This window comes from Phaseolus vulgaris, chromosome 1 (assembly GCF_051622355.1).
Source record: "Phaseolus vulgaris cultivar YP4 chromosome 1, ASM5162235v1, whole genome shotgun sequence".
NCBI classification, from domain to species: Eukaryota; Viridiplantae; Streptophyta; class Magnoliopsida; order Fabales; family Fabaceae; genus Phaseolus; species Phaseolus vulgaris.
This window is the reverse complement of record NC_143498.1, coordinates 5168181-5183298: the sequence shown is the minus strand read 5'-3', so window position 1 is coordinate 5183298 and position 15118 is coordinate 5168181. Positions and strand designations below refer to the sequence as shown.

At 34.4% G+C, this 15118-nt stretch overlaps 3 protein-coding genes across 9 annotated transcripts; 1 reads left to right on the top strand and 2 right to left on the bottom strand.

Moving 5' to 3' along the window:
• Positions 1-530: 530 nt before the first annotated feature.
• Positions 531-4486, top strand: LOC137816721 (protein PLASTID MOVEMENT IMPAIRED 1-RELATED 2). Of its 7 annotated transcripts, none has more exons than XR_016518684.1 (4): positions 531-659; positions 961-2947; positions 3034-3196; positions 3292-4486. XR_016518684.1 is itself a non-coding variant. In XM_068619991.2 (3 exons), the coding sequence occupies exons 2-3, from the start codon at positions 1020-1022 to the stop codon at positions 4355-4357; spliced, it is 3243 nt and encodes a 1080-aa protein (XP_068476092.1). In that variant the 5' UTR covers positions 531-659; positions 961-1019; the 3' UTR covers positions 4358-4486. The 7 variants fall into 7 exon arrangements, 4 of the variants coding, with proteins under 4 accessions (XP_068476092.1, XP_090154829.1, XP_068476094.1 ...); XR_016518687.1 differs by having other exon boundaries at positions 556-659; positions 956-2947; XR_016518688.1 differs by having other exon boundaries at positions 585-659; positions 1013-2947.
• A 1692-nt stretch (positions 4487-6178) lies between these two features.
• On the bottom strand, positions 6179-8543 carry LOC137816722 (L-type lectin-domain containing receptor kinase IX.1). The gene has a single exon (XM_068619995.2). The coding sequence runs from the start codon at positions 8275-8277 to the stop codon at positions 6367-6369; it is 1911 nt and encodes a 636-aa protein (XP_068476096.1). The 5' UTR covers positions 8278-8543; the 3' UTR covers positions 6179-6366.
• Positions 8544-11421: 2878 nt separating this feature from the next.
• Positions 11422-14077, bottom strand: LOC137816723 (L-type lectin-domain containing receptor kinase IX.1). The gene is made up of 2 exons (XM_068619996.2): positions 12609-14077; positions 11422-12251 (listed from the first exon to the last, which is right to left on the bottom strand). Exons 1-2 carry the CDS (start codon positions 13955-13957, stop codon positions 11600-11602), a joined length of 2001 nt encoding a protein of 666 aa, XP_068476097.1. The 5' UTR covers positions 13958-14077; the 3' UTR covers positions 11422-11599.
• Between the last annotated feature and the right edge of the window lie 1041 nt (positions 14078-15118).

The following is a 15118-nucleotide window of genomic DNA, read 5'->3' as shown; positions in this document are numbered from 1 at the left end:
ATATTTATAAATCTATAAAATGTATAGCAAAAAGTCTATTAACAAAAAAAAAAGTACTCTGTGTTGTACATATTGTATTACATTATTTAATCTTTAAACTGATGTTTAAATTATTTACTATTTTTTCATAACCTCATATCAAATTATTGAAAGATAAAAATAGATATATAAAAAGCCAAATGAACACTTTGTAAAAGAATATGAACAATAAAATATGCAAGACCTGGTGATAAAAAGTCAATAACGTGATAAATGAGACAGATGAAGAACATGTTAAAAAAGGTAAGGACAAATAATTCAATACAAAAACAATTGGAATTTAATGACTATTAATTGAAAAATAGTTTTATAAAGTAAAATAATTGTACACAATCAACTAATTAAAAACATATTTAATTTTTGTAAAAATCAATAAAATTTCCTTTTTATTATCTCTATTCTAAAATATTGTTTTTTTAAAATATAGCAGTTATTTTAGAACAGAGGATGAAAGTATTACCTACCCCACCGCCTGAGCTGGTATTATATGAAACTAAACTAACGACAAGTCAAATCATACTTCTCCTTTCATTAACTATATTTTCTCCTTCCTTTTCCTCTAATCACAGACAAAGCCCGCATTCGAATAAACACAACCTTCTTCACTGCAACTCCTCCAAGTGAGTCTTTTCTTTTCCAAGTGCTTTTTTTCATGTGTTTTTCTTCTTTGCTTGGACGCCCCATCTTCCAATCATGTGATTTTTGTAAGTTTTTTTACGGAATAACAATTGGGGTTTCTTCAAAATTCTTGCTTTCTGTATTTTGATCTACTTGTAGAAAAAGCTTAAGTTTTTGAAGGAGCTAGACGAAGATGAATAGGATGATGTTTTCTGTTTCCCCTTTTTATCTTTGATGTTGTTTTCTTTCCTTTTTGGATAATGAGCTTATGTTTTTTATTTTATCTGCTTTGTTGGAGATTAGAGATATGCTGAAGTGTTCAGAATTGCTTGATTTTACCACTGTTCAATTTTAGTGCCAACATGATGATGAAATCTATGTTTGAGTGTGGAAACCAAGATGCTAATGTTGATGATGGAGAAACTAATTGGAATAGTGGTCAGCTCCTACTGCAAGACATTCAAGAAATAAGCAAAGCTCTTTATGCTCCTTCTAGGCCTTCCTTTTCCACTGTTCATAATCGATCCAAATCTGCGGGAAAAGCCCGGTTGTCGAAATCTCAAGTTGCCTTAACACCCGGATTTCTAAAGGATGATCTGTTGCCTAAGGACAAGAAGATGTCTTCGGCATGGAATTGGAAGAAACCCTTGAAAGCTTTGACCCATATAGGTGATCAAAAGATCAAATGTTGCTTTAACCTTCATGTTCACTCAATTGAGGGTCTGCCTTTGAGTTTTGATGGCATTAGGCTGTGTGTGCTTTGGAAGAGGAAAAGCAACATTTTGCAGACGCGCCCTTCAAGGGTTATCCAGGGTGTTGCGGAGTTCAATGAAACTTTGAGTCATGGATGTTCTGTTTATGTTAGCCGCGCTATGTCTGGTCACTCTGTCAAGTATGAGTCTAAGCGGTTCCTGATTTATGCCTTTATTGTGGGGGCACCTGAACATGACATAGGGAGCCATCAGGTGGATCTCACAAGACTTTTACCTCCGACTTTAGCAGAGTTAGGGGGTGATAGAAGTTCAGGGAAATGGAGCACAAGTTTTAGTTTGACAGGGAAAGCTGTAGGAGCTAGCCTAAATGTTAGTTTCAGCTATCAAATAATGAAGGATGAGTTAATGCAATTTGGTGGTGATAATTTGAATGTTCTCAACCTTATTAATCTGAAGCCAGGCAGGCCAAGCAGCACAAGCAGTGTTATGGATTTTGGTCCTGTCCCTTTTCATTCTGATGATCGGATTTTATCCGGGGAAGCATTGATGAATTCTGGTTCAAGTCTTTCCAAATCAATCAGTTTGCTATATCAAAAACTTGATGAGGGGAACATCCATAATCCAGCACAGGCAGACTCGGAACATTTTGAACCACTTAAATCTCATGTCACATCAAATCATGAAGCTGATGACACTGAATTTTCCATTATAGAACAAATAGAAACATTGGAAGGGGACCCCTTGAAAATTGATCAGGCAGGAAATCAAACAGTAGATTTGTCAACAGTTGAAATCATTAATGTGGATGATATTATTAAGGATGATGACATATTTGTTGACAAGAACATAAGTTTTGATTCAATGGATGACACATGCAGTAGTTGTGTAAATGGGACTATGGCAGGTGACAGCAAACATAAATGCAGTAGTTCATGTGTCAGTTTAACTTTTATAAAGGATGTAGATATACTTCCTGAGACATCAGAGTTTCTTGACCAAGAACACTACCCTAATGTTAAATCAAATTATAAATCACATAGAATGGTAAAAAAATCAAGTAGCTTGGATTTTATCACTGAATCTATTGCAAATGATTTCTTAAACATGCTGGCCACAGAGAGTGGTTCATTTGGCTCAAGTTGTGATGGGGATCCACATTCTCCCAGAGAGAAGCTTTTAAGACAGTTTGAAAAAGAGGCTCAAGCTTCAGGTAACTTCACTTTTGGTTTCAAAGCAAATGAAGAGGAATTGGAGACAGAGACGCTTGGACATAGCGATGGGGATTCTACTGTGGATTCTGATTTGTCTTTATTTATTCAAGCTGCTGAAGAGGAGCATGCTAGGGAGAATCAGTTGTTAATGCAGAGAAGAAAGGCCAAAATTCTTGAAGACCTGGAGACTGATTCATTGATGCAACTGTGGGGTTTAAATGAGAGGGACTTTGAAAATTCTCCGGGAACTTTTTCTGGTGGGTTTGGAAGTCCAATTGAACTACCCAGTGAAGAAACATGCATATTACCTTCAATTGGACAAGGACTTGGTTCATTTGTTCAAATTATGGGTGGAGGCTTTTTAAGGTCCATGAGTCCTTCCCTTTTCAGAAATGCTAAGAATTGTGGTAACCTCATCACTCAGGCTTCTAATCCTGTTGTTCTACCTGCAGAAATGGGTAATGATATACTGGATATACTGCAGCATGTGGCATCTGATGGAGTTGAAGAGCTGTGTGATCATATCTACAAATTATTGCCTTTGCAAGATATCACTGGAAAATCCATTGAGCATATTGCGTTGGAAGCCACAACCAACAAATGGACTCCTGGAAGGTAAGCAACTGTGTTTGTGGCATTACTTGTGAAAAACTCTTTAATTTGAATTATTTGAATTTTTTTAAAGATCTCCTTTCTTAATTCTGTTTCAGGCAGAGGGCATGGCAGCATGATTCGTTTGATGAATTTAATTGTAACTATTTGACAGATGAAGGCATGAGCTTGGACACTGTATCTCTAGAAGCAATAGGTCCTATGGCTGTTAATAAGATTGAATCACTTCTGATAGAAGGGTTGAGAGTACAGTCTGGCATGTTGTACGAGGAGGCACCATCTTATATCCGTCTCCAACATGCAAAGATGCCTTCCGTTGGTAGCAGAAGAGCCAACTGGAACTGGTTTCCCAAATCAGAAAGAGTTGCTAAAGTGCAACTAGAAGATGGTGGAGAAATTGGCCATGATGATCATGGATTGATGGGGCTGTCAATAACATTAGATCAGTGGTTGAGATTGGATTCTGGCATTATTGAAGGAGATCAGAATTCAGAGCAAGTTTTGAAGATCTTACAAGTACACCATTCTAAAATCACAGAGCTACATGATGGAGGGTTGAAAAATGCCATGGAGGACCAGGTAAAAACATTTGGCAGAAAGCATGGACTCTTGGGGAACCAACTTACGGTGGCTTTTATGATCCAGCTTAGGAATCCTCTACGAAATTATGAACAAGTTGGTGCTCCAATGCTGGTTTTGACTCAGGTGGAAAGAGTTCACATGCATGTAATGCAGCAAGATGACAGAAATTTTCAGGATAAAAAGGAAAAGGGAAAGGAGACCTTACTAAATGAAACAAGTGGCGAGTTTTTGGAAGACATGAATACCGAAAATGAATCACCTGGATTTGGATTTAAAATCAGAGAGATTCATCTTTCAGGTGTGCTTACCAAATCCGGAAGGAGGCAACATTGGGGTACTGCAACTCAGCAACAATCTGGGATCCGGTGGTTGCTTGCCAGTGGCATGACTAGTACTGTCAAACATTCAACTTCAACATCAAAGGCAATTGTTTTGTCATCTCCACTGTTTACGAAGAAGTTGCTTAATGAGGACACACTCTGGAGCATTTCTTGTGTTAATAGTATCATGGGGACTAACAGTAAATTGCGTCCTGTTGAAAATGTACACATTCGGAACCCTGATATCATCTTCCCAAGTTGAACTGTCAGATCATTTTTTCCCTACGTGCAATTTTTTAAGTCTATTTTTTAAATTTCTCAATGTAGATAGTTACTACAGTACATTGTCAAGGAAGTTATACGAGTCAACATGCACAAATTTTTTAAAATATGTTAAAATTTGTGGCCTTCTTGGGACCCTTTCTTCTTCCAGTCACCCTTGGTGATGTATACTCAAATTTAAACACTGTACAAAGTTTGGCTGTTTTGGTTGAACTATTGAACTGCTAAAACTGTTTGCAATTAAGAAAATGTAACTTCTAATTTGTTTTAATATATTTTTATTATGAACTATAATTTATTTTATTTATTAAAATTTTATAATGATTTTTTATTTTAATTTTAATTTCATTTTAATTTTTAAAAATTATTTTACATTAAATTATTTTTAAATATATTAATATAGGACCAAATTTATTCTATTACATTGAGCAATACAAAAAAACAGAAACAATTCCATTATCTGTTTTACTTACTTCAAACAATACGTGAAGTAACTCCCGATATTAGTTAGATCAACTCAGCAAGTTTCTAAAAGCAATTACAAACTTTCTTCACACTTCATTTATTTTTCCTGAATTTAAATAATTGCAATTTTCATTCACTTCTTTTATTTATTTTTTTCCTTTTTCACTCTATCCTTAATCCAAACAAAATTCAAGAAAATAAATCTGAAGAGTTTTATCTTTCAATTAATATAAAAAGTAGATTTCATTTAATTTTATCATTTTCTTTTTGGAATTGTGCTTCCTAAACTTTTAAAATAAAAAGTGGCTGATCAAGCATATGTTTGCTGCATACTCCTGAATGCAGTGAAGTAATAATCTCTCTTCCTTGACTTATTCTATTGCCTCTTTATTGTGAAGACTTGGTTAAATTAATAAATAAAAAAGGTATGGTCTTTTTATAAGTAATAATGAATAACGTGTGAATGATCATATATATATATATATATATATATATATATATATATTAGAATAAAATTAATTAATTAAACTTGTCTTGCTGTGAATCATCTTTCTAACCTGGGTTGAAGTTTTTGTGTTTGTCTGTAGTAGCCGTCCATTCACAAGTGTCCATGATTTTCATATTCTTAAAAGGCTAAATTGGTTCCATAGTTGAAAAAAGAATATATAAGAATAGAATCTAATCATTTAGCATCACATTAATTTTCCTATAAAAATCTTTTATAAATTTCTGTATAATAAAAACTTGTGACAAATAGATAATATCGCAAGAGGTTGAGCATTAATATATAATATATTTAAAACAATTAATTTATAAGTTAATTATTATATGATAATTTAGTTTATTAGTTTATTATAAGAAACTTACTAAATAAAAATTATTTTAAAGACAAAAAATAATTAATTACAATATTAATTAAATTAAATATTATTTTAGAAAATAAAAAAAATATTAATATATAAAATAATTTCTATTATTAATAAATAATTTTTAATTATCAAAATTTTAAGTATCAACTTTAAAATATATATATTTTTTAATTTAGTTAATCAAGTGACTAATTATTATTTTTTTTCTCTAAAATTAAGTTATATTTAATAATGACAGTGGTTTAAAAATATTTATTACAACTAATTAATAATCAATGATAAATATAAAATGAAATAATATGTTAAATGTCCAACAAATAAGTTTAAAATAAACACAATTAACATAACCAAATATTAAATATTAAATGTTTGATGTACAAATGATTAAAAAAATCTAAAGATATTTCTATCCAGACCAATTATTTAATCATATATATACAGAGATAGAAATAATAGAAGGAAACAAATTGAATATAATAGAATAAAACAAATTGAATTTCGTTTGACATACTACTAGACATCTCGATAATATATTGACTCTATCAACAAAGTGACAATTTATTTTGCAGAAATTCAAGAAACTTGCTCCTCTGAACTACCTCTTATTGGTGACATCCTCTTTATTGAAATAACCTAAGATTTGAAATGGGAGGATTTATGCTTTTCTGGATGACGATCCAAGGGAATCTGGTTGTCCATTATCAGTGAGTTTTGCAGAAAACATTGGCAATGGCACTTCTTGTTTTAGAACATTTATAACCTGTTCTGAGGTTGGCCTTTCCTTGTGGTCTTGATGGGTACACCATATTCCCACACTCAGTAAACATCTCATTTCATTTACATCAAAATCCATCTTCAATTCCTCATCAGCAGCATTCAAAATCTCCCCATCCACATAATTTTTCCATACCCATTTCCTCAAAGGCAAGTGATTACTTTCCCCATCCTGGTGAGTCCTCCTTCCACATGCTATCTCCAAAGCCAAAACCCCAAAACCGTACATGTCTGATTCTTTGCTAACCCTCCCTTCGTTTATATATTCTGGAGCTAGGTACCCATATGTTCCCACCACCTTTGTCTTCTGAGTCCTCAATCTTGGATCCACCAACTTTGCTATCCCAAAGTCACTAATCTTTGTATTGAAATCTGTGTCTAACAAAACATTACCTGACTTTATATCCCTATGAACAACACACTGCTCTGCGTCTTCATGAAGATAACGAAGTGCTCTAGCCACACCTAATGCTATCTTGTATCTCACATTCCATGTCAACCTTCTTCTGTTCCCAAAAAGATGATTGTCAAGGCTTCCATTACTCATGTACTCAAAAACCAGTAACAGCTCCCCATCCTCCTGGCACCACCCCATGAACTGCACAAGGTTTCTATGTATAAGACGACTTATAATCTTCACCTCGTTTCTAAATATTCTCTCAGAATCTTCCACATCAGAAAATATCCTTTTCACCGCAACCACGCGCCCTCCATCATTCAGAAACCCTTTGTAAACTTCTCCAGACCCTCCTTCTCCCAGCCTTCTATCATCTGCAAACCCGTTGGTGGCTGAAACTATTTCGCCATAACCAAACCTTCTAGGCATAACTTCTCTGTCGAAACCAACACCATCTTCCGTTCTTCTCCTTTTGATGGTCACCCAAGAAATACAAATAACCACGATCACAAAAACAATAGAACAAACCACTGTAAGAACTACTACTTTGACCTGAACCTTGCATTTGGTTGCGATGCCATTTTCTCTGTTTTCCTCTGCATGCGTAGAATTTATATCTAGGCTTGAACTGAACTCCCAGGAATGGATCACATTTTTCTCAGTGGACGACCCAGTTGAGCCCGAAAACCCAACATTGACCCACTCCGGTAAAATTGCCCACAGGTCAATGTTGTACGAAAGATAATTGCTGGGAGAAGAAGCAGAACTAGTTCCATCAAATAACCACGAAACAGCGAGGAGTTTGGCAGAAGCATTATAAGTTATCAAGGCATGCCCCATCTTCCCTGTGTTGGTCTCAATATCAAACTTGGTATAGTTGAGAGATGCCACAGAGTTATTGTTGATCCCTACGTGTTGCATTGGTGGGTCTAAGTCGTTTACATAAGTGTCAAATTCGACAGCAAGGATGTTATTTTGGGTGTCATCGTATAGGCCGAGAAGGGAGCCATCATCAGTAGTGGTCGGAATCTGGTAAGCAATAGGGGCCAAGTAGAAGGCAAAGCCATCACCGTACTTGACTCCTGATGGTACGTCGATAGTGAATGAGAAGCGAGTTGAAAAATCAGAGACATGTCCGTTAGAAGAGTTTTTGAGGCGTAGAGGTTGGCCATAGATGGCTCTTCCAACTCCGTTGCCGATGAGTGGGTTGAGCACTACAGACCCGTCCTCAATCTTGGCCACGCCTGCGTATCCAACGATGCTTGCACTTTCAGTGTCGTTAAAGTTAGTTATGCTGAAGGAAAATGGTTGAACAAAGTTTATTGGAAGGAGAAAGAGGATGAACAAAAGAAGAAAAGTTTTCAAGTAGTGGAAATTTTCAAAGGTTGCCAACATCGTTTATTGCCACTGAGTCTAATCTTGAGATAATGGCTTGACATAACATTGGATAGTTTATAAGCTCCTACCATAAATTATAATAGCACGATTTATGGACCCCTAAACAAACATTTTTTTATCTTCTTGATGTGAATGGATTAAAAATTTAATTATTGGCGTTGCTTGAAGTTCAGAAAAAACTGCAGGTGTTGATCAAGAAAAATATATCCTACTCATGGAACTTTTTCTTAACAATATATGCAGGGCAGTCACAGATTTATAGTTTGTTAAAAAAAGAAAGCAATAAGGTAAAGATAAAAAAAAAAGGCTAGATGGGATACTTGGATGCTTTGAGCTCTTCACGATTCAAGAATTTTTTATGTTGAACTATACATCATTATGTTTTTGACAGTGAAATGTAGATGAAGGAAAACAAAGAAAATGAAGTGTGTATCTGTTGGCGTAACTGATATGGAGTTGACATTATTTTCCTTCAGGAGTTGCGTATCAGTTGATGCCAAATGTCATGCTCATCGTTGGTTGTTTTAAATATTGGATTTCTCAGTGCACATGGCTTGTCTTGGCGTTCACTAATAGCGACTTTGGGGGACAACAAAGTAATATATAATGAAGATAAAGCCTAAACATACAAGGTCCTATAGGAGACGTTATAAGTGGAAGTATCTTAAAAACTAATTAATAAAGAAGGGGTTGGAATGATATGTATACAATAAACAAAACTGGGATTGATACATAAAGACAAATGCTTTGCTATGTGGGGGATAACGCAATTGATTAGACTCATAAGGGTGTAGAAAATGAGTGGGACAGGGGAATTCTAAGTGCAGGACAGAAAAACATCTCAAGTGTAGTGATCAATGTATACTCTTTCTATGAAATTAATGATAAATGTCAACTCTGGGAGGACATGATTGGAATAAGAAAAGCAGATGTAAAATGTGGTGTAATTTGGAAGATTTTAATGCTGTTACATATCTCGAGGAGAGGTTTAAGTAGGAAGCAACAGAATGGTTGAAAAATGGTGAGGATGCAAGTAATATGTGCTAGAAAGAATATAGATCACTGTACTTTGGTATTAAAAATGACAATCTATAATTGAGGTCCCAAACCTTTTAGGACGTGGATGCTTGGCAGATTGTAAAGCGATTTAATGAATTAGTGAAAAGATCATGGAACAACTGTATAGTGGGTATAGGAAATGACAGAAACTAAGAAAAATTCAAATGGTTGAAATAGGACCTTGCATAATGGAATAAGGAGGGCTTTTTTTGTCAGCGAAAAATGAATAAAATTAAAGGAAGTATTTAAGAAATACTCCAACAACCTTTGTACAAAAGAGATTATGGCTAGTGAGTTATCAGAAGAAAAAAAACTCAAATAGTCTAATAAAAGCTACTTACAAAAGATAATTGAGTTCCCTTCCTAATCAAAGCTTTTCCACACATAAACTTACAACCACCGTGAAAGACATCCACACAAACTAGTTAAAGTAAGATCCATCGGCTTTATGGGAGCACTTTAGTCAATCCATATAACAAGGTATTCTCCAAGAAAAAGGATACATTGACAACCTTGCTCTACTATACAATCATCTTTTTTTATCTAAAATTTCAACTATTATATGAAATGACAAAAATACCATTTTTTATATCATCAATTAGAAGTTGTATACTAAAGCAGTTGTTAATGTATCATTCTTCATTCTCCAAAGATTGTTATCTTTCATGTTTCCCAAGACTGTACCACAATTCATCATATGACACAAGTTTGGTAATGCACAACGGTTAGAAAGTGGATTACATGGATGCATGGATGCTTGGAATCATCCTCAATATCAATATTGGTGAACGACAATCCAACTAAGGATTGAAACCAATTAAGGGTTTGAGACAATGGGACCCTTTGACCATTTTTCTATTTTTGATGATTACGAAAAGTCTAGCTGGAATAATAAGACAAATTGTAAATAATAATATACTAGGAGTGAAGGTAGGAAAAAAAGAGATAGAGATAAATATATTACAATTTGCGGAATTTGTGGATGGTACTTTGTTTGTGTGTGACATTATTTTAACATTTTGCATTTTCCTTATATTTTTATTAAGGATATTTTTATTTATTTTTATTTTTTTTATTATAAATATTAATATTTTGTTGTGGGTGTAAGGTAGAGTAGGGTGTCAAAATATCATTATCCTATAAAAAAGGAGAATGTTTTTTTGACACTCGTGCTCCACCATACACCCAATAAATATTAATATTTTCATTATTTTTAATTTTCTTAATTTTAAAAATTATTTTTTAATTGTTTTAAAAATTATTAATATTTTGACACTCATTTTGCTTATATTTTTTTTAATGAGATTTTTTTTAAAATTTTTTTATTACAAATATTAATATTTTGTTGTGAGTGTAAGGTGTTAAAATATTATTATCCTATAAAAAAATTATTGGTTATAAAAAAAAAAAGTACTAAAATGTTTTGAAATTGTATCATGTATTCTTAGAGTCAATTTTCATAACTGTAAGATTGGAGGTTTGGGAATAGATTGTTAAATTGCAAATATTTTCAAAAATACTAAATTGTAGTCTAATGAAGATCTCATTCACCTACTTAGGAATGCATGTGAGGGAAATCCTAGGAAGAAACCCTTCTCGCAACCTATTGTGGCCAAAATCAAGAGGAAATATCGAGGTCAAAATGTAGGTTTTTATCACCGGATCAAGTTTGCTTAATAAAATATATTATTACAGTCTTACCCCTATACCACTTCTCCTTCTTTAAAACACCAATAACTATTTCCCATGAGATTACAAGGACAACAATATTTTTTGTGGGGTTATAAAGCTTAGGGTAGGAAGATTGTTTGGGTTAAATGAGAAAATATCTATAAAACAAAGGAAGATGGAGGGGTTACAAATAAGGAATTTTAATATAGTATTATTAGCCAAGTGGAAATAGAGACTTGGAATAGAGAGAGTGTGATTATGGAAACACATACTAGAATCCAAATATGATAATGGAGAGGTTTGAATAAGAGAAAAATTCAATACATCCCTTGAATATTACCGTCCTTTAAATATCCTAATTAATTGATTTTATTACTTGTTGAGATAAAACAATTACACAAATCTAAGAAGTAATTAAACATGAACAAACTTTACTATATGTTACACAGGTATTTACATACATTTGACATGTCATTAAACAACTTATCCCAAAAGTAACAAAAATCACAAAACGAAATGAAAATCTGTATGAAAAGTCCACAACTTCATTCCTCCCGAAATAGATGGGTTCAAAGGTTGGCTTAGAAAACTAACGTCCAACAGATATAAAGCTGTCAGTGAAAGGTAGTGTCTGCACGGACTGATAATTAGGTTCTTGTGAATATGAAACTAGAGAAGGAGGAAGATGGTCGTGCATATCAAGTGGAAGCTCTGGCAATGGAGCTTCTAGCTCAAGAACCTTTATCACTTGTGCTGCCTTTGGCCTTTCCTTGTCGTTAGGGTTAGTACACCACAACCCCACAATGATCAGGCTTCTCATTTCATCCACATCAAACTCCTTGTTCAATTTCTCATCAACAACATCCATGACATTCCCTTCCACGTATTTTTTCCACACCCAGTTCATGAGAGGCATATGAAACTCCCCATCAAGATAAGTCCTCCTTCCACATGCAATTTCAAGAGCCACAACACCAAAACTATAGATGTCTGATTCCTTACTAGCCCTACCTCCGTTGATGTATTCTGGGGCAAGGTACCCGAAAGTCCCCACCACTCCTGTCATTTGAGTCCTCAATCTTGGATCCACAAACTTTGCCATTCCAAAATCTCCAAGCTTTGTGCTAAAATCTGTGTCCAACAACACATTTGCTGACTTAATATCCCTGTGAAGAACACACTGCTCCGCATCTTCATGAAGATAACGAACTGCTGCAGCCACTCCCAATGCTACCTTGTACCTGTGGGGAGAATTGAGATGAAACGAGAGAATTCAGAAGCATATACTAGTAAAAGGTTTCAGTTGAATAAGACAATTACTCTATTACAAAGAAAGTAGGAAGTAAATATGTATACAATACATGTTTGCGTATGTATTTTTAATGATGTATTTCCTTATTTTCACGTTCAAAGCAACAAAAGATGGAGAAGTTATTCTTTTAGCTTGGGGTGAATCCGTCCACTGGTGTCAGATGTGTTGCCAAAGACATGGTAATTACTATATTATTAAGTGATGGGGAACAGTCTGTTCTTGAAATATATTATGTTCCAAACAGATAATAAAATATATTCAAGAACATAAAATGTATGTAACTTACCTAACATCCCAGGTCAAAGGTTTTTTGTCCCCAAAGAGATGAGTGTCGAGGCTTCCATTAGGCATGTACTCAAAAAGCAACAAAAACTCACCTTGCTCGTGGCACCACCCTACGAACTGGACCAAGTTTCTGTGTATTAGACGGCTTATAACCCTAACCTCATTGATGAAAACTCTCTCTGAATTTGCGAATTTGGCGAAAATCCTTTTCACAGCAACAACCCTTCCTAAATCACTCAGAAGCCCTTTGTAAACCTGTCCGGAGGCTCCTCGACCAAGCTTTCTATCATCTGCAAATCCGTTGGTGGCTGCAACTAGTTCTTTGTAATCAAACCTTCTTGGTATAGTTGCTCTATCCAAGTCAAACTTAACTGAGTTCGCTCCACCTTCACCATCATTAGTCTTATCAACCGTATCCCTTCTTTTCCTCCTAATCATGGCCCAAACTGCAATACTCGCAACCACGACCAGCAAGACCGCTGAAGAAGTCGCCAAAGCAATCACCAAAACGTTTCGTTTCCCGTTCCCACCGTTCCCCTCACCGGAGGAATTATCCGTAGCATCGGAATTCAACGTTGAACTAAACTCCCACGAGTGAATAATGTTGTGCTCAGTTAATTCGCCTGTTGAAGCAGAGAACCCAACATCCACCCACTCGGGTAGAATTTCCATGAGGTCAATCTTGTACGAAAGTGAAGAATTGGAGTGTGAATTTGCCGTTCCGTTGAAGGACCAAGCCACAAAGAGGGTCTTGTTGGAAGCAGTGTAGGTTATCAAAACGTTACATTTCTTTCCCAGGTTTTTGTCAATGTCAAACTTGGCAAAAGCCACGGATTTGAGCGAGTTATCGTCTATGCCAACGTGCTGCATGGGTGGGTCAATGGTTCCATTAAGTGTGTCAAACTCAACCGCGAGGACGTGGTTATGTGGAATAAAGGTATTGGAGGTGGTGTTGAAAAGGGCAAAAGTGCCACCAGCTGCGTTGGGAGGAATCTGGTAGCCATGAGGGGCCATGTAGAAGGCGAAACCGTCAGCATAGGTGCCGTTGGTGGCTCTGTCAATGGTGAAAGTGAAGCGTGTGGTGAAGTCTGTGAGAACACTCGAAGATGCGTCCCACAGGTGCAGAGGTTTTGCGTACAAGGCTCTGCCAACGCGGAAAAGATAGTCCACAATGTTGAGTTGTATGGTGCCGTTGGTGGCTTGGCCATCACCAACGTATGCCATGGTTTTTTCACTCTCAGGGTCGTTGAAGTTTGTTATGTTGAAATTTAGTGATTCTACAGTTTTAAGGAAAGGAGGATGAAAAGCCAGTAGAAGAACAAAAGCTGTCACCTTCTCTAGCAACCTCATTCTCAGTAAGGCCTGAGACAGGGGGAAGAACAGTGGGAGCTAGAATTGATATGAATGGAGCTTGATGTTTAGATATATATATAGATACAAGTACTATATGATTAATAATTTCTCCTCTTCCATCAACATTCTTTTGCATTCATAACATTCAAACTCGACCTTACTTAAATAATATATCCAAACTCAATGAGATCAGTGTATGTAGTATATGAATTACATGTTGTAATCACTTTCTCGTTCTTTTTTCATTTTAAACGTTAAATGCTACTAATTTTTCTTTCTGTCATTTAGCTTGGAATGTCAATTGAATAGCATCGAATATATTGTTTTAAATATAAAATTTGTCTGATTTTTCTACTTAGACAAGTTGGAGAATTAAAAAAAGATAATTAGTTTAATTGAAAAGATCAGTCATCTAAAAAATCCTGGTAGAAAGAAATGTTTTGGCATTGGTTTGGTTTAAGAGGTTTTGGTCTTCAATCCCTCCATCTATATAATTTATTTTATGGCATGTTCTGCTTCAACGTATGCCTACTGATGAGAATCTACGTATGTGTTGTCGTTTTGGTTTGTAGTTTATGTGGGAATGCATTGGAAACTTCAGAATATCTTTTTCTGTGATGTGAAAAGGTTTTGAATATGAAAAAAATACCTTGACAATTTTTAGAGTTATAATTCTTTATGTAAATATAAATAATAAAGATATAAAAAAAATATTAAAGTAATAATATTAAAAGTTATAATGTAGTTGTATAAAACATGTTATTTTTCAAAGTATCATTATTCAAAATGTTAAATTGAAAACTGAAATTTTATAACTTTTCAAAATTTCTCCTTCTCTTCATATAAAGTCCACATTTCACTACAAGATTATTTCTCCTTCTAAACTATCTAAAGTAATTCACTATTATGTTGTCAACATATATTCCTTAACAAATATAAAGGTGTTTAGAATTAGTTTGTTGTTATATAATATATTAATATTTATGTTTTATTGCAAATTTTTTGAACTATATAGCTAATAAATCTATTCTTTTAAATCAGTCTAATTCCATTATTTCCACTACATGAAAATCATTACATAAAAACTAATTTTAAAGATCAAAATAATTAGTTATTATTTAACTAAATTAAAAATTATTTTATAAATTAAAAAAAATT

Coding starts and splice junctions, on each gene's coding strand:
- LOC137816721 (XM_068619991.2), top strand. CDS start 1,020: ATGATGATGAAATCTATGTTTGAGTGTGGAAACCAAGATGCTAATGTT. Junction 3,197..3,291: donor AACAAATGGACTCCTGGAAG/GTAAGCAACTGT, acceptor ATTCTGTTTCAG/GCAGAGGGCATGGCAGCATG.
- LOC137816722 (XM_068619995.2), bottom strand. CDS start 8,277: ATGTTGGCAACCTTTGAAAATTTCCACTACTTGAAAACTTTTCTTCTT.
- LOC137816723 (XM_068619996.2), bottom strand. CDS start 13,957: ATGAGGTTGCTAGAGAAGGTGACAGCTTTTGTTCTTCTACTGGCTTTT. Junction 12,252..12,608: donor CCTTTGACCTGGGATGTTAG/GTAAGTTACATA, acceptor TTCTCCCCACAG/GTACAAGGTAGCATTGGGAG.